The sequence below is a fragment of the Epinephelus lanceolatus genome, chromosome 10 (assembly GCF_041903045.1).
Source record: "Epinephelus lanceolatus isolate andai-2023 chromosome 10, ASM4190304v1, whole genome shotgun sequence".
Lineage (NCBI taxonomy): Eukaryota > Metazoa > Chordata > Actinopteri > Perciformes > Serranidae > Epinephelus > Epinephelus lanceolatus.
In genome coordinates this window covers 15,991,786-16,018,920 of record NC_135743.1, presented here as the reverse complement: position 1 = coordinate 16,018,920, position 27,135 = coordinate 15,991,786, and the positions used below count along the sequence as shown (strand labels likewise).

Below are 27,135 nucleotides of genomic sequence, written 5' to 3'. Positions count from 1 at the left end.
GCCCCCTTTGTGTGTTTGTGAGGATGTTAGCTAAGCTCTGCCTGTAAGGTTGGGGGAGAGAGAAGAGGGTGACGGCGCAACGTGTTCTGGGTCATTGACGGTTCATTTTGTTTTTTAATTTCGCTCTTCATTGGCTCAGCCGGCTTTAATGAATGAGCACTAAATGACAACAACTGCCGCACAAACAGACTTGTATTCATTCTTGCACCGAGAGAGACACAGAGAGAGCACACCTCGACCCGGGACTACACACACACTACAGTAAGTTTCCAATGTGTGAAGGTAGGGTTTCAATGCTTAAACTTTTCTTTAATGTGTTGTCTTAACTCGACACAGCGCATTTGAAGCCCACACTTGACATAATGATGCATGCCACACTTAACTTCATTCACTCCTGTGTTGAAAATGACCTGCAAATCAACATCAGATCATGTCAAAGCATAGATAATCCAGTTATCCAACTTGTTTGAGTACGCAGGTGGTCAATTAGATGCGATTTAAATAATAGGAAATGAGGAAGGATTAGCCACCAACCAATGCCATTTATTTATTTATTTATTTTCAGCACCCGCCGCCCCCTCCCTTCCTGGACACCCCCGGTCCATTCTCCAACAGTCCCACGTCATTTTCCCTCCTCCCTCGCCGACCGAGGAGCAAGGTTTAGGAGGGATTAATTCGACCAGCAAGACATAAAATTAAAACGCTGCGATAATGTCGGGCAGCGAGGATGACAGGGAAGACTTTGGAGCCGCGGACGAGCACTCACTTCTCCACGGTAAGCTCGTTTTTTAATCCTCTGAAGAAGGTCCATCTCTCTTTGTGACTTGGGCTCGCCGAAGCTAACGTTAGCTTAAGCTAGCCAGTCCGTCACCCGCCATAATAGACTAGTTAGCTAACTTGTCAACCAAGTGTTCATAGTTTTACCTCTTATCTCTGAACCCCTCTCGTGGCGTGAACCTCCCGTGTGTGTTCCCGAGTGCGGTGGTGAAGTGTCAAAGTTTGAGAGCCGGGGAACAGACAAGTTTCAACCTGTTCTGTTGTGGCATTCACGGCGCGTGCTTGTGTGTGCGTGTGTGTATGTGCGTGCGCGGACGTTTGCCAAGTCGTGCCAGTGCGCGTGTGTGCTCCCCTCTCCCTCTGGCCTGCAGCAGGGCTCCTGTCCGCGTGTCTTTCTCCCGCTAATGACAGCATGTCACCCGCAGCAGGTGAGGACGAGCCAGAGGATGCTGTGTCTGATGTAGACGAGGTACCCAAGTCCAAGAAGAAGAAGAAAGCCAAGAAGAGCAGCAGAGAGAGCCGGAGCAGCAAGAGGCAGAGACCCATCAGAGAGGCTAGTCTCACAAACTTTACATGCAAACACAGGACACCCAATTTCATTAGATTCTTGTCAGATCTGACTTGGTAAACAGTTGTGTCAGCTCACCACGTGGGGCCACATCTGGGTGTGCACACTACAACACTGACAGGGGACCCCTGTGCGATCTTGGGCTCCACTTTAGGACCCACAGATCTACCTGGACACAAATAAAAAGCAAAGTAATGTTTTTTTGCAGCCAAATAGTGAGCTAATAAATCCATCATGTTATTCTGAGTTTTATTCACAGCAGATAGTGAAGCAAGACAGCTTTGAACAAGATGCATTAATCATGATGGTCTAATTAATATAAAATATTGGGGTTCAAATTAGAGAACTGTCCATTTCCTAACATTAGGGCTGCAATTAACTGCTAGTTAATATTTAGTAATATTTATATACTTGCAGATTATTTCCTCAATTAACCAATTAATGGTTTTGACTGTTAAATACTGGTAACTAGTAAATAATACCTAGTGTAATTTTCCTGCGCACAAGGTGACACACTCAAACAGTCTGTTTTGTCTGCCAGTCCAGCAACCAAAGATACTCACTTTACAGAGATGTGATATAGAGGAGCAACAATTAATCAATTAATTGATAAACTGAAAATTAATACTCAACTATTTTGCTGACTTAATAACTGTCTGACTTTATTTATTTCAAGAAAAAAAGCCAAAATTTCTCTGGTTAATGAAATTTTGTGGTTTCTTTAGCCTTCAATGACAGCAAACTGTCTGACAAGTGTGCTTTAATGATGAGTCACCAACTTAACTGATTACTAAGGTAGTTGTCAACCAATTTTCTGTCAATCAAACAACATATTTAGTGACTAATTGCATCAGTTATACCTTAAGATTAATGACGAATCATGCACTGACTAATGTAGCTCCACTGCACTGACAGTCCAAAACCCAAAGATACTCACTTTACAGAGATATGATATAGAGAAGCAACAATTAAACAATTAATTGTTAAATGAAAATTAATACTCAGCTATTTTGCTGATCTATTAATAGTTATGAGACTTTTTTATTTTTGGGAAAAAAGCCAAACTTCTCTGGTTACAGCTTCTCAAATCTGATTTTTTCTGGTTTCTGTAACCATCAGAAACCAGTAAACTGTTTGACACGTTTGCTTTAACAGTGATTCAATGGCTTAATTGATAGTTGTCAACTAATGTTCTGTCGTTTGAACAATAGATTTAGTGACTGCTTCAGTTACACCTGAATTTAATCATGAATCATACACTGACATAATTATTACTAGAAATTAAATAAAAAGGACAACACTTAAATTTATGATTTATATGATATATTATATATATATATAAGTACAAGTGTCTTTGTGTAATTTGCAAAGTGGCTCTGTGTTTTGCAGGAGTTGCCAGTCAGCTCCCCGGAGCACCTGATGGGAGCAGAAGCAGCAGAGAGAGATGCAGAAGAGGGAGGTGTACGGTCAGAGAGTGAAGGAAGTGATTATGCCCCTGGGAAGAAGAAGAAGAAGCGCTCCAGCTCTGCCAAAGATAAGAAGAAAGGAGGTGCGGCAGCAGAGAAAGGAGGCTCGTCCAACTCGAAGAGCAAACGCAAAGATCCAGAACCAGAAGATGATGAGGATGATGACGACGACTGCCAGGTAAGGATTCATTTAGACTCAGCTGTAGAGTGACAGATAGTTAATTCTCTTAGAGCTAGCATGACTAACTAACCTCCAATGTTCCTCTCCTCCTATGTCAGCCTAAGAGCTCCACCCAGCTGCTGGAGGCCTGGGGCATGAAAGACATTGACCACGTCTTTACTCAGGAAGACTACAGCTCCCTCACCAACTATAAGGCCTTCAGCCAGTTTGTCAGGTGAGGAGAGCCCTTTTATAATATAAGAAGTTATCATTGTTTGCCTCCACTTTGTTATTTCAAGAGATTTGTGTGTGTGAAAATATGAATAATTACTATATTTCTTGTAAATGTTGTGCCCTTAGGCCTTTAATTGCAGCTAAGAACCCCAAAATTGCTGTGTCCAAGATGATGACTCTAATGATGGCTAAGTGGAGAGAATTCAGCACCAACAACCCTCTCAAGGTACCCTGAAATCTTTGTCTGATTTGTAATGAATCACACATTGCTGTCCTCTTGTGTCACTGACAGTAGAGAGCAGAGTTTCTCACTCAGTGCTGTGTCACCCTGTAGGGCTGCGCCACTGCCAACGCAGCCCTCGCAGCTGCCAATGTGGCTGCAGCTGTGGAGAACATGGTGGTGGCAGGGACAGATGGAGGGGCAGAGACCGGTGGTGCCGCCTCACCCACACCTGCTCCTGCTCCTGCCGCTACTCCAACACCTGCTGTTCCCCCAGCAGCCCCTGCACCGCCACTCCGCAAGGCCAAGACCAAAGAGGGCAAAGGTAAAGTAGGATACATATGGAACATATCAGTGTGGGAAGATAAAGGTGGTTTGTTATTTATCAGCTGTGTAAGAACAAAATAGATTTATCTAACTAATTAAACTGTTTTTTGTTTGAAATTAAATGTCTGTGTCTTCTCAGGTCCCAATGCTCGCAAGAAATCGAAGTCCGCGTCTAAGCCCCCACCGAAGCCCAAACCTAAGAAGGTGGCTCCGCTCAAGATCAAGCTAGGTGGCCTCAACAGCAAGAGGAAGCGCTCCTCTGTAAGAAACTTTTTGTGCCACCTTATTTTTCTGTTTTAAAGCATCATCCTTACATTTGAGAATGAGACGATCAATATATCTGATAACTGACAATGTACCATAATGTAGCCAGTTATTTCTCTCATTCCCAATGCCCTCTGTTTCACCATTTCTCTGTCAGAGTGATGAAGATGACCCCGATGTTGACAGTGACTTCGATGACGGGAGTTTCCCTGTCTCCGATGGCTCCAACCGCAGCAGCCGTCCTAAGAAGAAACCCAAGAGTGCGAAAAAGAAGAAGAAAGGTTGGCATGGAAATATTACTTGAATAAAGAGTCAGCTTCGTTTTCTGCGCATCATTGTGGGACAAAGATTAACGAACAGACAGCAGCTTAATGTGGGAGGTTTGGCTTCATCGAAGAAGATCAAAGTCATGGCCAAAATTAAGGCCTTTATTCCGGCCTTACACCGGACAACTTTTCAAGCAAATTTATGGTGACAGATTTTTACTTCAGTTGGTGGGCACACATGTGATCTTGATTGTTTGGTGTAAGGTGGTCGAGCTGTCTTAACTCAGCCTTTTCCTCATCTTGACCTTCCGACAAAATCAAACATCAAACGATCAAACGCTCTCCTCAGCACCAACCAAGAAGCAGTAAACAGGGAGGGGACTCAGAGCACGCACAAGAACGTTAACGGTTAACGGTTCACCTCTCATTTCTATGGTTTCCTTCCACTAAAATAGTGCAGCCACCCGACAGGCTTGTAGCAAGTTGAGGCAAATTGACAAGAATACTGTCAACATATCTTGTGTTTCTAAAGTTAAGGTTTTTTTTGCAGATGTTTAAGCAACTGTTAATATGTAATATTTCTTAAAGGGAATTTGGTATACTATTTTCCACCAGGAGCAAGATGGGAAATTACCTTAAAGAAATCTAGTTGTAGTCTTGCAAACAGTCACTCTGCAAGATCCTCAGTGTTTGCAATCTCTTACAGTGTGTCACTAAAAGATCACATCGTCTAAAGATGTGAGAAGGTGTCAGACTAAAAGATCACATCGTCTAAAGATGTGAGAAGGTGTCAGACTTGTAGTGTATGGTAGCCATTATGTGTGCAGGTTTCCTCTAATTTCCTGTTAATGTCCTCTCTCAGTGGAGACAGAGGATGGCGATGGCTACGAGACAGACCACCAGGACTACTGTGAGGTGTGCCAGCAGGGAGGAGAGATCATTTTGTGTGACACCTGTCCCAGAGCCTATCACATGGTCTGTCTGGACCCTGACATGGAGAAGGCCCCTGAGGGCAAGTGGAGCTGCCCACACTGTGTGAGTACCTATCAGTGCTGTGCAGAGGAGACCATTAGGTCCCTATATAAGAAAAGACTGGGTCTGTTTCCTGAGGTAAACTACACCTGTTTGTAAAGTATTGTTGGGTGGAGGTGTATTTCTTGAAAGTTGCACTGACAGGATGGCTGGTTGTTGGGAAGTGGACTTTGTTAATGCCGATTAATAAATCTTTTTGTGTTGTCCATTTTTCTTTGTCTTGTATGCTGCCCCCCCCCCCCCCCCCCCCCCCAACCCCTTTGCTCATGTTCCTGTCTATCCTCTCCTATTCCTCACCACATGTCTATCCCCCCTTCCCCATCCCCCATTTCCTCTTCTTGTCCCTCCCTCCACTATGGCTCCACACGCAAACATGCACACGCACGCAATGCACACACACCCCACCCCCGCCGCTCTTGAAAATCACCCCACACCCCTCCCTTTTTTCCTTTCACTCCGTTCCGCATACCTTCCCTGCCTGTCTGCCCCCCCTCCTCCCCCTTGCGCTCACACCACCTCCCTCTGTCTGTAACTCTGCCACCAGGAGAAGGAGGGGATCCAGTGGGAGGCCAGGGATGATCTCTCTGAGGCTGAAGGGGAGGATGAAGAAGACAGGAGGGATGAAGGGGTGGAGGAGGAAGACGACCACCACATTGAGTTCTGCCGGGTGTGCAAGGATGGAGGGGAGCTGCTTTGCTGTGACACCTGCCCCTCCTCCTACCACATCCACTGCCTCAACCCTCCTCTCCCCGAAATCCCCAATGGAGAGTGGATCTGCCCCCGCTGCAAGGTGAGCGCTGCGCACCAGTGCCTGTGAGTCTACGCGTGCATGTGCTCACGTGGGCGTGCATGCGGATGCAGATTCCATCTTGTGCACTCCTACAGTAGATAAACCATGGTAGCTTTTATTTTGCGGGTTTTTCATGTCTTAAAAATTCACCGTTCCATATTACTTTTAAAAACTGGATTTCTTCTCCTGAAGTACTTCCCTTCCTTTCCCTTCTAACAGTGTCCACAGATGAAGGGCAAAGTCCAGAAGGTCTTAACATGGAGATGGGGCGAGCCGCCCGCCCCCACGCCTGTCCCTCGGCCTGCTGACCTCGCTGCTGATGCTCCTGATCCCCCGCCACTGGCAGGCCGCAGGGAGAGGGAGTTCTTTGTCAAATGGTGCAACATGTCCTACTGGCACTGCTCCTGGGTTCTGGAGCTACAGGTACCACACACACTCTCTGAAACTGTATCCACTTGTAGTTGAGAGTGTGGATCTTCCTGCTCACTTCCTCACAAATGCACAAGACACACAATAAACCCAACGGTCCCCTTCTAAACCTTCATGTCATTTGTCCCTAGCTGGAGCTGAACTGCCAGGTGATGTTCCGTAACTACCAGAGGAAGACTGACATGGACGAACCGCCTCCTGTGGATTTTGGAGGTGAGGGCGATGAAAACAAAAGCACCAAGAGGAAGAACAAGGATCCTCTCTTTATCCACATGGAGGAGGAGTTTTACCGCTATGGAGTCAAGATGGAGTGGCTGATGATCCACCGCGTCCTCAACCACAGGTAGGATACAGACAGTCTCGTATCAAATACAATGTTTCCATGTTTAAAGAAGCTTACAGTAGATTCAGTTTGCTCTGAAGGTGAGGAGCTATTAGACTGAGTTAGTATTTTAGTCATATCATGTTGACGCAGACAATTCATTGTATCAGGGCAAAAATTAACATAATATTGCTTCATCATAACGCTGTCTTTCCTGTGTGTATGTTTTTTCCATGGTAGCGTTGATAAAAAGAACAACATACATTACTTGATCAAATGGAGAGATCTGCCCTACGACCAGTCAACCTGGGAGAGCGAAGACATGGACATCCCAGAGTATGACACCTACAAACAGACATACTGGAATCACAGGTATGCCGAGACGTAGAAAATGTCAGATAATATTTCTCTCATGGTTAAAAGAATGTGGTTGAAAATATGTTTGTGTCATTTTCTTTTAGAGAGTTGATGATGGGTGATGAGGGCAGACCTGTTAAGAAGCTGAAGAAGACAGTCAAAGTCAAGAAGGCAGAGCGTCCGCCTGCTAATCCAGTTGTAGATGTAAGCATTATCAAACTCTGAAGCAAAAAAAAAAAACACCAGCAAAAGTCATCCTGCCATATAAAGTTTTTTTAAATGGAGTAATTTATTATTAATACTAAAATGAAGCATCACTGTCAAGTCTTTTCCCCCGGCAGAATAAAAGTAGCTTGAATCAGGACAGGTGTCGAATTGATATTCCTCTTGCTTTCTTCCTTCCAGCCCACCATCAAGTTTGATCGGCAGCCCGACTACCTGGACAGCACAGGAGGCACTCTGCATCCCTACCAGCTGGAGGGGTTGAACTGGCTGAGGTTTTCTTGGGCTCAGGCCACAGACACAATCCTGGCTGATGAGATGGGTTTAGGAAAGACTGTTCAGACTGCTGTCTTCCTCTATTCATTGTACAAGGAGGTACGAACAATATATGTGACTGTCTCGCAAGAATCTTGAGAATTTATTTGTGTCACCCTGTCGTGATGCTGTTTTGTCCAGTCTGCCCTCCCCTGTCAATCAATGTTAGTGGGCAGGGTGTCAGACGTGTGACGCACAGTAACTCTGCCCATGAAAGGGGATGAGCTCCAAGGAAAGAACTCTATCCTAAAGGCAGGGCAAGACAAATACAGTTGTTTACGTTGTTTATCGGATATATGTGAAGGAGAAGCAAATTGTAAAACGCTTTCAGGGCTCAGAATACCATGTTGAAATTTGTAGGAATGTGGAATATTGGATTTTTTGCCAATATCTGATATACTGATTCCTATATCGATATATCCACTTTTTTCCCTTCCTAAATTTAGTTATCGTCAAGTCTCCTCTGTAGTGGAATTAATATCATATTATTTTATATTCATTCATTGTACAAAGTAAGAAAAAGCACGACATTGATAGTTCATTTTAAAGCCAACATCGACCGATACAGAACTAATATTATTGTGCATCCCTAAAAATATGAACTGTGTATGTAATTCTCAGCTCTACATGCAGCAGTGCAAGTAATTTGGTGCAGGAAATATGTCGTGCAGGACTGTTAACTCTCATGCATTGACCATGAGACTCATGCAGTTGACACATACTCCCACATCACATGTCCATTTTCCCACGCAGAGAAAACACATTTATAACAGTGTAAAGCTCAAGCCGGATACTGCTTAGGTTTTGAAACATATAAATTCCTGTCATGTACTGGTACTTGTAGCAGCCAAAAAGGACAGAGAAAAGTGCATTACAGCAATAATTTATTACGCAACATATTTAGTCAGTCCTTATATGATAAAAAAAAAAAAAAACTTTTCCATATTAGAGTTGCTCAAAATGTTCCCCAACCATGTAGAGTTTAAAGTTTGACTGCACATAACTGCTCTGGGAAAGTCAGCTCAAATGAAATTGTAACACATTGAAAATGACCACATTTTTAAACTCGCACATCAATGAGTAAACATTTTCCTTCGGAGGTTAAGAAAAAAATTTCAATTTAATCTTGTTCAGGATGACCCTGAACATGACCATGCAAACTTTGAGGGTTTTTACTGTACAGAAAATCAAAGAAAAGTCATCTCAAAGTACATTCCAACTCTGCAATGGTTTCCTCATATTTGAACTGTCATAAAATGAAAATGTTGCAGCAGTCGAGGTTTGAATTCTTTTGGTCGGATCAGGCTGTGGTGGAAGTGCCAAGTATGGAAAAATACATGAAATTGTGCAGTTAAAAAAGCCCTGACTTTGCATCTATATAATGCACCTATTTCATAATAATTGTACAACATCTTCACATGTTAAAATTTTCTTTGTCTTCCTGGGTACAGGGTCACTCCAAAGGTCCCTTCCTGGTTAGTGCTCCACTGTCCACCATCATTAACTGGGAGAGAGAGTTTGAGATGTGGGCCCCTGACATGTACGTGGTGACCTACGTCGGTGACAAAGACAGCAGGGCTGTCATCAGAGAGAACGAGTTCTCCTTTGAGGGAAACGCCATCCGAGGTGGGAAAAAGGCATCCAAGATGAAGGTAAGGACAACAGCAGAAAAAAGGACAACAGTGATGATACCAAATAAGAATATTATACCAAGTTCAACCACCAGTTTTAGTTTGTGGCACAGGATTACCAGTGGAAACAACTGCTTGCAGCCATAGTAATTGTGTTTCTACGTATTTCCCTGTTTGGCAGGTTAACTAATGTCCTCCTCTCTCTGTGCTTTACAGAAAGACTCAACAGTGAAGTTTCACGTCCTGCTGACATCCTATGAGTTGATTACTATTGACCAGGCTGTGCTGGGCTCTATTGAATGGGCCTGTCTGGTTGTGGACGAGGCTCACAGGCTGAAAAACAACCAGTCCAAGGTGATAATATAATACTTTGTAGAGGCTTTGTTTAATTCTGTGTTTCTGAACATCAAAAAGTAGTTTAATGCCTAAAATCTAATCTTTTTTCTTTCTTCCTGCCTGCTGTTAGTTCTTCCGAGTGTTGAACAACTATCCACTGCAACACAAACTGCTGCTAACCGGCACTCCTCTTCAGAACAACCTGGAGGAGCTCTTCCACCTGCTGAACTTCTTGACACCGGAGAGATTCAAGTCAGTAGCCCCGCATCCGGCCAGAGCGTGTGTGGCTGTATTGCAGCTACAAAGAGGACAGCCACTTTTCACCCTATCTTCATGAATTTTCCTTTTCGCTTTGTCTTTGTAGCAACCTGGAAGGGTTCCTGGAGGAGTTTGCAGACATTGCCAAAGAGGACCAGATCAAGAAGCTCCATGACATGCTGGGACCACACATGCTCAGGAGGCTGAAGGCCGATGTTTTCAAACACATGCCTTCAAAGACTGAGCTCATTGTTAGAGTGGAGCTGAGCCCCATGCAGAAGTAAGACCCTCTCTACACAGATAGTCTTTAAATATTTGATATTTTTACCTGAAGTTTTGGCCTCTTTCAAACTGAGTTTTAGGTCACTTAAAGGAGATTTTTGAAAATGCCTTCTAAGATGCAGCTTTTTCAAAACTCAGGCTACTTTGGATTCATGTGGGTGTGTAAAAAGTGTTTGGGGAGCGATGATGTCATCTTTGCACATTGGTGAACTACTGGTTTGCTTATGTTTTGTTAACACTGCTTGGATTGTTGTTGATGAGGTGTGGAAGCGAATTTTTTATGTCCAGAGCAGCTTGTATCTTTGAGTGACCGGATTGTCCTCAATTTGAAGAGGAATGACAGTGAGAAGATCTCCAGTTGGTGTTTTGAAAAAGATAGCATTAGCCTGTACACGTTGCTATGTTAGCGACCAGGGGAGACTGCAGAAGACAGCTATATGGGCACTGTCAGAAGTCTGTTTTGCGTTCTAGTGTGGATTGAGTTACTTTGTAAAACAAAGGTCGAGTGGACAGAATTTTATTTTAAATGGAGGGGGAAAATATCAGTTCAAAAAAATATCTGTTTACGTGTATACAGGCCCTACATTAGGACAAGATGTGCAGAAGGTCTGTAGAGTATGAAGTCTGAATTCTGAACAGTGTACAGTATATTTTCCTTTTCCTCATCTCTGAAGTCTATTTTCTTGTTACCTTTTTCTTTGTTGTAACAAAGGAAATACTACAAGTTCATCCTGACACGTAACTTTGAGGCCCTGAACACTCGCGGAGGAGGAAACCAAGTCTCTCTGCTCAACGTGGTGATGGACCTGAAAAAGTGCTGCAATCACCCCTACCTCTTTCCTGCAGCCGCCACGGTACGACCCCAGTCTTTTTACAATTATATGGGAACAAACTGTTTGTTTCTGGGTTGTAGCATGGATCTGTCTCCATGTATTAAAAAATGTTAAATGCAGTCAGTCATTCTGATTTCTCACTCTGATTGTAGGAGGCTCCAAAACTTCCAAATGGCATGTATGAGGGTAATGCTCTGACCAAGTCTTCAGGAAAGCTGATGCTGCTTCAGAAGATGATGAGGAAGCTGAAGGAGGGAGGCCACAGGGTGCTGGTCTTCTCCCAGATGACCAAAATGCTGGACCTGCTTGAGGACTTCCTGGAGAACGAGGGATACAAATATGAGAGAATTGACGGAGGAGTTACGGGCAACTTGAGACAGGAGGCCATCGACCGCTTTAATGGTGAGCCATATATTGTGTTGCCTAAAATAGCTGCTATGGTTTGCTATCGGAGTGCTAATTTTCTTTCTCTCTATATTGTTTATCCCAACAGCTCCTGGTGCTCCCCAGTTTGCTTTCCTCCTCTCTACCAGAGCTGGTGGATTGGGCATTAATCTTGCCTCTGCTGACACCGTCATCATCTATGACTCTGACTGGAACCCCCACAATGACATCCAGGTATGCAAACCACAGGTGTTAACGTCAAATCCATGTCAGCTTGTTTGTTTGTTTGTTTGTTTGGACGATTACGCCATTTGTTTTGTGTGTGTGTACTTCGTAGGCGTTCAGCAGAGCTCACCGTATTGGCCAGAACAGGAAAGTGATGATTTATCGCTTCGTCACCAAAGCCTCTGTGGAGGAGAGGATTACACAGGTCTGTGAAAAGGAACGCTACAAAGAAATTGCACATACTTCTAATCAACCGTGTGAGGATTCTGTGATCGACTGCTCACCGCATGTTTTGTCCTCCACCTACCTCCCTCGACCAGGTGGCAAAGAAGAAGATGATGCTGACTCATCTGGTGGTGCGACCTGGTCTCGGCTCCAAGACAGGTTCCATGTCCAAGCAGGAGCTCGATGACATTCTCAAGTTTGGAACTGAGGAGTTGTTTAAAGATGAAATCGGAGAGGGTGAGTTGACTTTAACCCCCTGATATGATTTGCTTTCAATTTTAAGATCATGATTCAGTTCGATTTTTGATTTAAACTTTTTTTTTTTTTCAGCACTAACCGCTGTCACATTGTTAGTCTATTGTGTCTTGATTAGTAAAGATCGACAAATCATGGGTTTGATGCTCTGACAACTGCCACCTTCATTTTCAGATTCTTCTTTAAAAAGATTGGCTACATGTGATATAGCCGTCATGTGGAATGTACCACACTAAGGCTATATCGTCAAAGTTAAATAAGTTATTTAAAATGTTATAAATAACAGTATCTTATTTCACCAGTAAATTGGAAACAAAAAGAAGAGCCACTAGATGGCAGAAGGGACCTTTACAACACCAGGCTTCCTCCACCGGGTCCTGGTGGCAGTAGTAGTGGTAGCCGTCGTTTTGCTTAGGGACTTTATATAAAGATGGACAACATGCCTGCACTTCCTTCCACTGTACAAAAATGAAGCCAAAATGTCCCTGATCTGGCTGCTGCCATCTTGCGTTGGTGACGTCATTTGGGGCCAGAGTCTGCGCAGTAGCGATCTCTGTGGTTTTGAGTTCCCACCATCCAACCATTGCAAGCAGCATCACTGATGGGCACACACAGCTGTCAATCTTGATGTCAAACCCCCTTTTTTGGCATCAAATAACTAATTAAAACCAAACTTGAACACTTGAAAATACATCAGGGTGATAAGAACTAGCTAAAATGACGTAAAAAAACAGTAATGTAGTTTTTGCTTTCTTTTTATTTCTACTTATTTTGCTTTCCAGGGGACAACAAAGAAGATGACAGCAGTGTGATCCACTATGATGACCAGGCCATTGACCGCTTGCTGGACAGGAACCAGGACGCTACAGATGACACTGAGCTCCAGAGCATGAATGAATACCTCAGCTCCTTTAAAGTGGCCCAGTATGTGGTCAAAGATGAAGACGATGAGGTGCGTGTATGAATACGTAACTTAAAGGAATACTTCATCCCATATATGACCATTTGTGTATCAACCAGTGTTTCGCTGAATTTGTGAAGAAAACTTTTTCCCATGCCTCTGTTGACTGAAGAATCCAAAATCGAGAGAATTGTATTCTTAGTATATGTGTTTATCACTCTGTTCTTGCGCCAGGAGGAGGAGGTGGAAAGGGAGGTAATCAAGCAGGAGGAAAGTGTTGATCCTGACTACTGGGAGAAGCTGCTGCGTCACCACTATGAGCAGCAGCAGGAAGACCTCGCCCGAAATCTGGGCAAAGGCAAAAGAACTCGAAAGCCAGTCAACTACAATGACGGCTCCCAGGAGGACCGAGGTATAAGACAGGGTACAGAACAATATATAATGCAACCTCTTCTTGTGTGTGAGTGCTGTGCAGTGCTGTTGGTGGTGTTGGTGAAAGACTCAGTGAGTGCGTAGCATCAGGTTTTATGTTATTGGCATCATTAGATTGGGTCTAGAAACAGTTAGTTGTGTGTTATTAAGAAATTGATATTTTACTTTTCCTCAGATCAAGCATGTTCAAAACAAATCGTTTGAATCCTTATAAAGGAACAAAGTTCCCCTCAAAGCTGGAACACAGAGTGACGTATAAAGAGCTGTTTGTACTTCTCCTGAGTGCAGTTATCTAGCTAACTTTATTACCCAGCAGTTTCTCCCTTCATCAGTTAATCAAACTTTATTTTTATAGCACCTTTCATACAGGTTAGTGCAGCTCAAAATGCCTCACAGATGGCAGACAAGCTGATATTAAGGCCTTGTCCACATGTACACGGGTATATTTGAAAACGTAGCTTTTTCAATGTGTTTTGGACTTTAGTCCACACACAGATTGCATTTTAAGTTACTGAAAACTGACTTTTTGTTAAACTCCTTTCAAGATGTTCAGAAACTCTATTTTCAAAGACGTTTTTGATTTTCAATGTCAGGGTGTGCGCCATTGTCTCTTTTGTGAGGTGTCACTAATGAGGCAACATTTGTGCTGGCTCTAACCTTGCTAACAGGACTTTTTATGTTGACACATGAATGTACAGTTATTCTGACTTTATAGTGAGGAACAGAGGCGTCAGAATGTGCTGCGGAGGTCAATGCTCCTGATTGGCCGGCGTCATTTTCTTTGTTGCTTGGTTTTTGGGTTACAGTTATATCACTGCCTATTTTGTTTGGCATGTCCTTGACAGCGTTTCAGTTATGTTTTGGATGGAGATTTTTTTTATATATATATATATATATGTGTGTGTGTGTGTGTGTGTATATATATATACATATATATATATATATATATATATATATATATATATATATATATATATATATATATATATATACATACATACATACATATATATAATTGTGTGTGTGGACAGGATTTTTTTTTTTTTTTTTGTTGTGAACGAAGGGGGGAAATAATACCTGTGTCCATGTGGACTAAACCTAAGACAGAACAAGTGTAGACTGTAAAAACAACAAAAAAGAAAAAATTATTTAATATTATGTAATATTATAAAATGAATTTAAAATGATTTTAAAAACTGTAACAGTATAGGTAGTAAAACAAAGTGAAATAATACAAAATTAAAGAACCAGATTAAATAGATTAAAAGGACAAAGCGAGTATAAAAGTGATGACAATAAAATAGAATTAAAGGCTACAATAATATAACTTACAGAATAATAATAACAACAACAATACTACTACTAATAATAATAGTTATAATAGGTAAATACAAGCAATACTAAAAACTAGATAATGAAGATTAAAAAAAGATTAAAATTAGACAAAACAGAGATAAATAGAGGGATAAAAATGTTTAATAATTTGGGATGCATATGAGACTAATAATTATGGAACTGTAAAAAAACAATTTTAAAAGCTATAATTTCAGTAATAGCAGTTAATCATTAATATTACTGTATTGCTGTACAGTAATAATCATAAAACAACAACATAAAATGTAATATCATTTTACAACATAAATACAATAAAGCAAGTGAATAAAATAATGTAAATAATAATTTAGATTTAAAAGCCTGGCTAAATAGGTAGGATTCCCCATCCCCCCGATTGAGTCTTATTTGAACAAAGCCTTTACAGGATTACAAGGACAGATGCAGCAGACGTGTCAATACTCTAGTAAGCTATTAGATTTAAAGGGATTTAAGAAGATTTTATTTAAGTTTATTTAATATGTAAGTACAATCATGTGAAATACTTCCAGCTGTGAGGCTTCACTAAGGAAACGGTAAAATAGTGAATATAAAAACATAAAATAAAATAAAAGAAGCAATAAAAAACAGATGCATATTTAAAAGAAAAACATGCAAGGCAAAAGGCAAATATAAACATGGTAGATAAAGAGGTAATAAGTGATCAAACCTTACCATGAAAAGAAATTGACAGAAAAATGTATTTATAGAACCTGAGAAGCAGTCGCTCCCCCTCTTGGCTAAACGCCTGGCTGACAGTTACTAAATGGGGCTGCAGCTCCTTTTTTGTTTTCTCCTTCTTGAACATTTCTGTCTGTGCTCCCTTTAGACTGGCAGGAGGATCAGTCCGATAACCAGTCAGATTACTCTGTGGCCTCGGAGGAGGGCGACGAGGACTTTGATGAACGTAGTGAAGGTAAGGCTTACTGTTTAGATCACTGCTGTTAAGAAAAGAGGTGTGTGTGTGTGGTGTGTGTGTGATATGGTGGTAGATTAACTGTGAAGCCACCAAATATTAATGTGAAGTTATACAGAATTTCTTTGTTTTAAGTTTTTACATGAGTCTAACATTGGGTCCCAGTAATGCTTGAGACACTGAGGTTCTTTCACCCACTAACATCCTTCAAACCGCCTCTACAGGTGTGTATACAGATTCAGACGACAGCTATGATATCTTCATTGACAACCTCTACATGTCACGTAACCACCCGTGCCACTGTGTCTTCTGCTCTGAGCGCACAGAGGAAAAACAAGACAGAAAGAGAAAGAGACAGGAAGAAAAGAGAAGGAGGAAAGGAAATAAACAGGCAAAAAAAATTAAAATCAATGGTTTCTCGGCCAGCAACTGTTAACATGCACTTTAAAGAGATTGTTAGTGTTCAAGTTTTTTTAAAAATGCACTTAAAAGGGTTTGTTTAAAAGGAACTTGTTTCAGATCAAATTGTTCCCTATAAGATGATATGAATGTTATTTATTTGGTAGTTCATTTTGACTGTACGTGTTTTATATTTATTGTATTTTTTTATTTTATTTGATTATGGCTCTGTTCCTTGAAATGCATTAAATAAAGTACCTCAACACTGCTTTCAGTTGTAAATGTTCTGAAAGCCATAATAAGAAGCATTTAATGTAAAGGAGCTGAGAGGTTGAGAGGAGGGAGAGCTTCAGCAGGATCAGAGTGTGACGTGACGTAAGTGGAGCATCTCTAGGACGTTAAGAACACACACGATGATCACATCAAATTCAGTTTGAGTTTTGACTTCATGGCCTCGGTGAAACTTTATTGACTGGAATGAATCTCAGATAAATGAACTGTGTTCATTTCCTTGTAGCGAACGCCCGCAGACCAAACCGCAAAGGGCTGAGGAACGATCGGGACAAACCTCTGCCTCCGCTGCTGGCTAGAGTGGGCGGTAACATCGAGGTGAGTTCCTGCAGAGATGGTGATAAATCCCTTGAGATTGACTTCCTGTTGAATTTGTGTTTTTAAAATTTTAAACATCTTATCCTGTTTTATCATCTGTCAGGTTTTGGGCTTCAATGCACGGCAGAGAAAGGCTTTCCTGAATGCTGTGATGCGTTATGGGATGCCTCCCCAGGACGCTTTCACCAACCAGTGGCTGGTCAGGGACCTCCGCGGGAAGTCTGAGAAAGAATTCAAGTGAGTGTCAATGTGACGTTTTTCTGCTTGACCTTAAACAGGAAGCGCCAAATATTGAACCAATAAATTAGTGCTATTGGTCACCCTTTAAATCCTTGGTGGGTTTTACAAATATTTAATCAATGAACAGTAGTTAAAAGAGCTTATGATTAACCATCGTTCTGCACAACCTCTTAGCTCCACCCTGTAGCGACAGTGACAAAGCGATTTTGTGTGCTGGTAGTTTGAATAAGTACAGTGGTTTCTTTACTTAAGTAACACTCTATGAAGGCTAATGTTAGCAATCACCACCAACCCACTATGCTCCTGGTGCTGGAGTTGGTGCTGGCTGAATTTGAGTTGTGACAGTCACTACTGTTGGTCCATCACCAGAGCCTCTGCCCTCTCTCCTCCCGACTAATAGTTTCCGTGCAGCAGGGAGTGAAGCGGAGGAATCGCTGGGTGCACAAGCTAATTCTTATTTGTCTCATTAGCTATAATAACCTTTGTGACCTAAGTTGATAATGATTTAAGGTATTGCACCTGCAGCCTCAGATGCAACCATTCTAATCAATGATGGACATGCATATTGACATTTGCTGGTTAAAAACCCCGTAACTCCATTTGAGCTTGACTTTGGTAAAATATAATGACATATGCAAGTATTTGACCATAAGTAAAGATGCAGTAACAAGTTTTTCGGGCAAGGGTTTTATGCCTTTAATAGATGGGACAGACCAAGCGTGGAAGAGGGAGAGTGAGGGGATGACATGCAGCAAATGGCCACAGGCTGGAATCAAACCCACAGCTGCTGGGATAAGGACAGTGTCTATGTAAATGGGTTGCCTGATTTACCCACTGATCTACTGGGCGTTCCATGCAATACCAGCTTTGATGGAGCAGTGTTCAGCTTTTTCAAAAACACAGTTTTTTGCACTTCCTGAAAAGTAGCGGTTTTGACATACGAGGTTTCTGCCCAAAAGTGACCATATATTTTTGGCAGGGCTGAATTTCTTCAAATTCAAATTTGGCTCAAACGTTCACATGGACACAACAATGAACTGATTAGATTTCAGTGGTCAAAGGTCAAGGTCATTGTGACCTCATCTGTCTCATTCTCGTAAACGTGATATGTCAAGGACACCTGAAGGGAATTACTTTAAATTTGACACAAACGTCCACTTGGACTGAAGAATAAACTGACCAGAATTTTGTGGTCGAAGATTAAAGGTCAAGGTCAGTGTGACCTCACAAAATTTGGTTTGGGCCATAACTCAAGAATTCATAGGCTAATTATAACAAAACTTCACACAAATGTGTAATAAGATAAAATAATGAAGTGATGACATTTTGTATCCTAAAGGTCAAAGGTCAGCTTCACTGTGACATCACAATGTTGCATAAAACACTTTTCTGGCCACTACTCAACATCGTATCTCAGGAACAGAAGGTCAGATACTTACTTGCTGACACTCACCTTGGGCGTCCACCTTGAAATCGTACTGATTGTATAGCTCTTATGTGCTGTCGCGGGGAAGATATATGAAGTGTGTGAAGCAGCCTTGTTTTCGCAGACATGGATGTAAACTGTAAAAGAAACTTGACCTGTGCGCAGAAGCATACAACCACAGGGCGGTCATTTTTGTTTTTTTTTTTAAGGGTGATGACCTCTATTGAGATTTTCGTTTGAAGCTTTGATTTTTAAAAACATGTCGCTTGGTACAACCCTAGTTTTTGGTGTTGACCAACATATGTCTGTAACATGAAATTAAAAGCGCAGACTTCTTCTATGACTCGTGTGTAGACAACGTTTGAGAACTGTGGCGGTCTTTTTGAATGAAAAAAAAAAAGGTTTAATTCAAAATGTTTATATAGAAGTATTGCTGTGTATAGAGGCCAAATCTCAGGTGTTGGCGATATAATCAAAACATTTCAAACAAAACCTACCACCAAGTTGTGTTCCACCTCACTTGGCAGGGCTGTCTGCACTGTAAGCATGACTGTGGTATATTCATCATTCTGTTCGATGTGCAGTGTTTCCTTTGTGCATTTTTCTGAAATGTGTGAAATCGACATTTCCTCCACCTTCTTCACACATGCTGCAGGGCCTATGTGTCTCTGTTCATGCGTCACCTTTGTGAGCCGGGGGCTGATGGAGCTGAGACCTTCGCAGATGGCGTCCCACGTGAGGGTCTGTCGAGGCAACACGTGCTCACCCGTATTGGTGTGATGTCACTCATAAGGAAAAAGGTATGGTTCACCAGTTAGAGGAAAAACTAGGAAGGTACATTTTAAGCAGTTAATTCAACTGATAGTGGAGTGTCTTAGAAAAAGAGAGAGATGACTGGTTGGTCTGTAGACACAAACATAGATCAAAACTATGTGATGGGTGCTCATGGAAAACAGGAGTATGTTAACTGTGGATTATTGGTTAATCATTAATAATTTTTCCCATTTGAAAACAGTTTTAACCACTGACATGATGTATGTTTAATGCAAAATTAGAGCGGGCCACATTAGAGGTCAAAAGAATAGATACAGTACACGCAGAGTTACTTGAATGATAAACTAAATAACACAAAATAATGACTTTATTTAAAATTGTGGAGCTCCCATCTCTCTTATTAACAACTGGCCCAATAAAATCCAAAGTTTTACATGCAGCAAAGAGCTGCACAACTCTCTGTGACAGTAAGCTCACCTGTGGAGGAAAATAGATGGTATGTTAATCCAGATGGGGAAAAGTGGATCTGTCCAGTGTGCTGTAAACGAAATAGAAAATAAGTTCTGTGTGGTTTTCTACTGTTCTTTTTATTGTGAACTATTTTTATCTTATGAACTTTGTTCCATAAGATAAAAATATGAAAAATATGAATTTTGTAAATATGGAAGATGCACAAAGACTGACATGGCTGTTCACGTATGAAACATATAAATTAACCAGTTATCTGGAGGGAGCCTGGCAGCAGAGATGAAAACTCTTTATTGAGATAATCTGTAGATATTTGGTAGCTCCTTATGTGAACCGCCTATTTGAGATTTTGTATGTACATGTACATAAATTAATGATGGTTTGTAAACCTATGTGAGATCGGCCACATGTTTGCCATGAAAGAAAAAAAATGAATAAATGGATGGACGAATGACTGAATGAAGAGTCATGTGTCGGTTAACAGGTGCAGGAGTTTGAGCATGTGAACGGTCAGTGGTCGATGCCCTGGATGGCCGAGCTGGAGGAGAACAAAAGGGCTGCAGCTTTGGCTGCAGGTGAAGACCCAAAGACTCCATCTACTGGGACCCCTGCAGACACACAGCCCAACACTCCTGTCCCAGGTACACACACACAATCTTTATACTACTACTGGAATATTAACATAAATTTAAATTAATAATCTATATGATTTCTTACAATATAGATGTTCATTTCATGATGCACACACTGTAGTTAGCCTTTTCTTTTGCAATAAGAACCATCACAGACTCATATACTGTATGTCGTAACACTGGCCTTACGATGGTCCTTTGACAAATGGCATGCATTTCCATTTCCTCTTAATCTCAGCAGCACGTGCTTTACTTCAGCTTTTACCCTGACTGAACTGTAAAATGAATTCTAACTAAATGTTAAAACTAAAGTCATTACTGTGAAATAACCCTGGAAATTGTGAAGCAATTGTTGTTCTCTGTGATGCACCGAAAAGTATTCTGCCGTCATTTAGTCTCTGTTCAGGCTCATATACAGTTATCTCTTGACTGTCAGTGTATACCCTGACACCCTCTTGTGGATACAACCAGAATAACATTAAACAAGAAAAACTTGGCCACTTGACATTTATTTTTTGGCTTATTCAACCGTCACTCTTCAAAAATGTAATAAATTTTTTAACAGAGACAAGATAAAATGCACTCTTTGCCTACCTGTTGTTAACATGTGAGTTGTGTTTCTTGTCAGAGGATTTATCTAAATCAGAGGACAAGGAAGACATGAAGAAGGAGGGTGAGGATGGCAAAGGAACCAAGAAGGCCGATGATCCGGAGGTGAATTTTTATCCACATCACCCATTTTTATTGTCAGTGCAGTTTAATAAACTTTAAGCAGCAATATTAACCCGCTGCCTCTTTACTAGATTATTGAAATCCCAGACGAGTCTGAAAAATCCCCCGTCCTGGAGAAGAAAGACGAAGAGGTAGAGTCCGCTGCAGGGAAGGAGGAGAAAGAGAAGGAGACAGGAAATGGAGATGAAGGCAAGGAGAAGGAGGCTGAAGACATGAGCAAGGAGAAGGAAGAGAAGGACAAGACTTTAGAGACGGAGAAGGACACTCCTGCTGAGGTCAAGGGTGAAGGCTCGGACGGCAAGACGGATTCAGATGAGGACAAATCCAAAGGTGAGGCGGGTTTTTGAACTCCTCTCCATTGTGTTTCATTTTATTTCCTTTTCTGTGATTTTAACTTGTGCTTCTCTTGTTTCAGCTGAGGAGGGAAAAGATGAGAAGATGGACACAAGTCCGCAAACAGAGGAGAAGAAAGGTACGCCTCTCCCCGCCCACTGAGCAGCAGCTCTAACTTGTACCTCAATAAATTAGCAAAATAAAATGACAAAAATTGACAAAGGTGCTGCTGCAGGCAACTGGTAAATTATTCTGTGTTCTGAATGTTGGTGACATTCTTATGTAAACAAACACGGCCATAAACACAAAGGCAATGTTGCGGTCATGTCCATATATTTTTCCATAAGTCAATAACTTAGTTATCATGACAGGCCTCCCTGTAGCCGCTGTATTCATCTAGTTGCCCAACCCAAGTCTCTATAATGAGAAGGTGTCTTGAGTTTTAAACTTTGTCGCTGTTGTTTTCTCACAGAGCAAAAAGAGGAGAAGGATGCTGTGAAACCAGACGAGACTGGCAAACTGCAGAATGGAGAGAACACCAAAGAAGGAACAACAGCTGCGCCGGTGGTTAACGTCAGTGAAGAGAAGAAAAAAGCCACCAAGCAGAGGTTCATGTTCAACATCGCTGATGGAGGATTCACAGGTGGACACACACACACACACACACACACACACACACACACACTTTTTCTCTCTCCCCTTTATTTATTTTCTGTCTTTTGACCTTTGTGCCCTCGTTCCCAGAGCTCCACTCTCTGTGGCAGAATGAAGAGAGGGCAGCCACCGTCACCAAGAAGACCTTTGAGATTTGGCACCGTCGCCATGACTACTGGCTGCTGGCTGGAATCATACAGTATCCTTTCAGTGGACCATTTTTGTTAAATTCACATGGGGATTGTTGGCTTCCCATCACATCAGAGCTGAAATGAGTAGCTGCAACTAGTCAATCATCAGAAAATTAATAAGCAGCTGTTGCAGCTACTGTTTTGAAAAACTGGCTCTGACCTTTTAAATATGAAATTGTGGTTTCAGTTTACTATATTTGGCTTTCTCCAGACAAAATGAGCAATTTGATGGTGACATCTTGGGCTTTGGGAAGTTGTGATTGTTGAATTTTTCACTATTTTCTGATATTTTATTAAACAGACAATCCATTATTTGGAAGACAAAGGATTCTTCAGATTAACCATTAATTCAGATAATCATTAGCTGCCGCTTTGTACCACATCACTGCATTCAAGATGGTAGGAAACTATGGCTGCTAATACAAAGCACACCAAGACCATGCTGCATTCTGAGGCCTTTGTTTTTCTTTTATGGTTTTCTGTTATGACAGTGAGGTGTTTGTGTGGATTAAGAATTATTTAGGGGCCTATTAATCCATTCAAAATGTACTGGATCAGGTATTCAAGCTAGGTTTAACAGAGAAGGACCTTTGCAAAACAAGTTGCCTGAGTTCCAAAATCTGAAGTTATCTGTGCATGATGAACAGCAGTTATTGAGAACAAAATTAGCACAGGATAATATGACGCTCAAAAGACAATAATGTTGTTACACTTGACCTCGGCGTCTCTCAGACACGGCTACGCTCGGTGGCAGGATGTGCAGAACGATGTGAGGTTTGCCATCCTCAATGAGCCCTTCAAAGGGGAGATGAGCAGAGGAAACTTCCTGGAGATCAAAAACAAGTTTCTGGCCCGCAGGTTCAAGGTGAGCACAGCATGCTCTCTAGTCTTACATGTTTCCCCTCTGTGTGTGTGTCTGTCTATGCTTGTATCATATCTCACTGGACATGTCGTCTCTCTTTGTTTCCTGCACAGTTATTGGAGCAGGCGTTGGTGATCGAGGAGCAGTTGCGCAGGGCGGCTTACTTGAACATGACAGAGGACCCGGCCCACCCCTCCATGGCCCTCAACACTCGCTTCAGTGAGGTGGAGTGTCTCGCCGAGTCCCACCAGCACCTCAGCAAAGAGTCGATGTCTGGAAACAAGCCAGCCAATGCAGTTCTGCATAAAGGTAAATGATCAAAACAGAGATGGGTACAGTGTGGACAACTGTTTTAATGATTGACTTGTTTTAGTTATTTATTTTTTTCAAACAAAAAGCCAAACATTTGCTGGTTTCGTGCTTTTTAAATATGAGAATTTGACGCTTTTCTGTGTCATATGTAATTATAAACTGAACAGCTTTGGATTTTGAGGAGGACATCACCTTTGGCTCTCTACACAGGGCATGCTTCACTGTTTTCTGACTTTTAATGACAAACTAATTAATGGAGAAAGTAATTGGCAGATTAATCAATAACGAAAATAATCATTAGTTGCAGTTACAACTGCCATGCAACTCACCTACAAACTCACAGATTCATAAAGTCAAATGTAGTAGAGCTATTGCTATGAAAAAACAGCAGATCTTGGCAGTAGAATTGTTTAAAATATTCTATATATACTGTCACCTCACACAATAAATTATTTGTGTCTAAGAAAACACTTTTTTATTACGTAAGAAGCTTCAGAGTAAAAGGAGCTTGTGTGAGAGAGAAGTGTTGATCGTCATTGTGATAGTATCAGCAGTAGGGAAAAGGGAACTATTATGTCAACACAAAAATTTGAATTTCTAGGCTCTAATTATAGCAGCTAACATGACCAGCAACAAATATCAGGTGCAATATTGTGGGCAGCTTCCATAGTCGAACAAAGACAGCTTTTCATTACTTGTTTAGGTGATAACAATTGCAACCACTCAGTCATCAACCTCTGTGGTTGAAGAGATGATCACTCGCAAAATATGAGGGTTTGTTTTCTAGGCTGAAACCAAGGATTATTTTCCTTGACGATTAAGCTGCTTATTACTTTCTCATTTAATTAATTTATCCCTTTTTTTATCAGATTTTCAAGAAACAGTATCAGTATCATTTTACAAACATAAACTAGTAGACATAAAATAAAAATACAGGAACAATTATAAATAAATTAAACTACAATATAAAGATATGTTTCTAATGCACCAATTTTCAACTTCACCCCACCACACAGTCATCAGAAAGCAAGGTATGCAAGGCTTCATGCAAAGGAACATAGCAATCATTTCCAAATTCACTCAGCTGAGCCAGTGCACTTTCTTCATCTGTGTGTTCCAAGATAATTATTTTAAAAACAAACAAAAAAAAAAACACATGTTCTTTTAAATAGTTATTGTTTTCTCTTAATTGAATAGGTATGTTTTTCATGCAAACAGTTCCTTCAACAATTTACCAATACTTGGTCTGTTTACATTTTTCCACAATGTCAGTTAATAATTTGACCTATTAAAATGCCCATCATGTTATCCTAGAGCACCAAATCATAACTTTTGAGAAGCTGAAGTAGGGATGGGGATCGTGAAACCAGTTCTAGTGGAGAAAGTTTCCGAATCGCGGAAATCATATGCCTTTTTATCAGTGCTGGCATGTTTTTCTGACCGTTGCACATTACAAATGATGATGTCAAATTCATATCTACGCTGCTGGAAAACTTGTAACAAGAAGGAGTCATGGTAGAGAGGACGAAACAGTCCAAAGCGTGGCTTCATTTCACGAAGAAAAGTGACAACAGTGCTGCTTGTTATGTCTTTAAAACGATCATTTCAACTAAGGGTAGAAACACCCGCGGTATGCTGAAACATGTATCTTCTAAACATGGGCTTAAAGTTCAGAAATGCCACGTACTTGACACTGTAGGTATGAGTGCCACTGCTTCCCCACTGAGCAGCACATCCATTACTGAGGGAAGATATCATGTTTTAATAAAATTAGCACCTCACAGACGAGCTTTGAAGATTTTTCATTTGGTGAAGAAATGCTGCACAGAAATTCTGCTGGAGCCTCCAAATGTTTGGCTTTTCTTTTTTTGAAAATTAACTTAAAAGATTATCAAAACAGTTGCTAATTGATAACTGCTCGACAGAATAATAAAAGCAGTGGAGAAGGAGAGATGCTGTTTGGCTTTAGTAACTGCGGACAGTGACTGTCACATGTTTGACAAAATGGTCATTGTCAGTAGGAGTTGTATAATTTACAACCTTGTGGTTTACTGCTGTTAGCGTGCTAGTTCCCATAGTCAGTGTTTGCAGCACTAGCCATGCTATCTCCTGTCCCCTCCTGCATCAGTTACTACGTTTAACAGGTGAAACCTGGTCTGACTGCGTCATAATGCTAAAATGTGGTATTTTGAATCCTTGAATTTCACCAGACATAAACTGACTGAGAAACTACAGCAGTCCTTCAGTTAGATTGTCAGTGTGGCACTCATAGCTCATTTCTGTGTTGTATCTCCAGTTCTCAAACAGCTCGAGGAGCTGCTGAGCGACATGAAGGCTGATGTCACCCGTCTCCCGGCAACCATTGCCAGGATACCCCCTGTCGCCGTGCGGCTGCAAATGTCTGAGAGGAACATCCTCAGCCGGTTGGCCAGCCGGGGCCCCGACGTCCCCACACAGAACCAGTCACAGACCTCGCAGCAGATGCAGGTGCCCCGCTGACCAATCACCTCGCACATGTCACTCTCACTGACTGAGGCTAGTCGCCCTCACCTCACCGCCATGTAGCAGATGTCCTCCCTCCCCTACTTAACCACCATGTACAGCACAGTCAGGTTAGTCCTCCTCGTTCTGCACCCACAACCCATCTCCAGACTCAGAGGAGCATCAGCTACTGTATGCCGGACTTTGTTTTGAGAAGACTGGAACTGCAGATGTAGGATGGGAGGGAATGGAAATGAGTCTTTCTCCTTCACTGGGATTCTGATTTTAACTCCTGAAACCTGAACACTGTCGTCATGACTGAACTGCAGGCAGCTCCACCGACCTGTCCTGTTCTGTCTTTACAGCAGGGTCAAACATGTGTGTGTAACTATATGTAACATGAAGAAGAAGAAGCTAGACTGGAGAAAAAGCAGCATGCTTGGAGTATACTGGTGCTTTGTAGTAATTTTTGGATTATTGAACAATTCAAGGGATTTTATTGTGCTCATTTTCACCTTTAGAAAATTGTGAAACTTTTTTTTTTTAAAAAAAAAAAAAAAAAAAGTCGTTCAGCTATTAATGTCCTCACCTGTATGTGTGTATGTGTTGAGAGAGAGAGAGAGAGAGAGAGAGTGTGTGTGTTTCCTGTACGTATGTGTGTATAAAACCGGGCATATTATCGTGCACCTCTACTGCAGAAAGCTCCCGACGCTGAGAGACTGTTACTGTCACTTTTTCAATCAGTAGTCAGTCAGATCCGTTACCTCCTCTGCGTCCCTACCCTCCATCCCAAACCTCCACCCATCTCGTCAGGTGACTCGATCCAGGATCAGCTCTCTGTGCTCACGTCCCAACCAGCACCTCGACATTCCTAACTGCACCACAGATTTGCTCCCTGGAAACTCTCCCGTGTTCTCCCGAAATACGGACATGCAATAGCTCCACAGCTCTTAGGTACATGGGATGGTTTTGAGAACGAAGGCAATCTTAAGTTAATTTAATTTCTTACTGTATATTGTTATGTTGTTTTACATTATTGAATATTATTATGGTTACCACCTCGCTGTTTTTATCATTGCTGTTTGTTTTTATGAACTACAATAAAAAGTCAACAGTTTATCAAGGTTTTTGTTGATTTATAGGAAATTTTAATGTATTTGCCATGCTAGCAGCATGGCTGTAGGGATGGCGATGTCGGTCCGTTGGTCTACCACTTTGGTCAAG

The 27,135-nt window shown here is 41.6% G+C and overlaps 1 protein-coding gene across 4 annotated transcripts; it reads left to right on the top strand.

The window, feature by feature from the left end:
- On the top strand, positions 1 to 27,028 carry chd4b (chromodomain helicase DNA binding protein 4b). Of its 4 annotated transcripts, none has more exons than XM_033640153.2 (40): positions 1 to 261; positions 566 to 775; positions 1,206 to 1,330; positions 2,735 to 2,989; positions 3,091 to 3,206; positions 3,332 to 3,431; positions 3,540 to 3,750; positions 3,892 to 4,013; positions 4,174 to 4,297; positions 5,145 to 5,317; positions 5,859 to 6,104; positions 6,324 to 6,527; positions 6,665 to 6,876; positions 7,096 to 7,227; positions 7,317 to 7,416; positions 7,618 to 7,809; positions 9,201 to 9,401; positions 9,597 to 9,734; positions 9,847 to 9,968; positions 10,081 to 10,254; positions 10,969 to 11,110; positions 11,242 to 11,491; positions 11,583 to 11,707; positions 11,811 to 11,903; positions 12,019 to 12,160; positions 12,961 to 13,130; positions 13,314 to 13,491; positions 15,712 to 15,798; positions 16,715 to 16,806; positions 16,910 to 17,043; positions 19,128 to 19,272; positions 20,199 to 20,355; positions 20,975 to 21,060; positions 21,150 to 21,408; positions 21,494 to 21,550; positions 21,884 to 22,054; positions 22,156 to 22,264; positions 22,989 to 23,121; positions 23,232 to 23,427; positions 25,727 to 27,028. In XM_033640153.2, the coding sequence occupies exons 2-40, from the start codon at positions 712 to 714 to the stop codon at positions 25,927 to 25,929; spliced, it is 5,940 nt and encodes a 1,979-aa protein (XP_033496044.1). In that variant the 5' UTR covers positions 1 to 261; positions 566 to 711; the 3' UTR covers positions 25,930 to 27,028. The 4 variants fall into 4 exon arrangements, with proteins under 4 accessions (XP_033496044.1, XP_033496042.1, XP_033496043.1 ...); XM_033640151.2 differs by having other exon boundaries at positions 13,314 to 13,503; XM_033640152.2 differs by having other exon boundaries at positions 4 to 261; positions 1,203 to 1,330.
- The last annotated feature ends 107 nt before the right edge of the window (positions 27,029 to 27,135 follow it).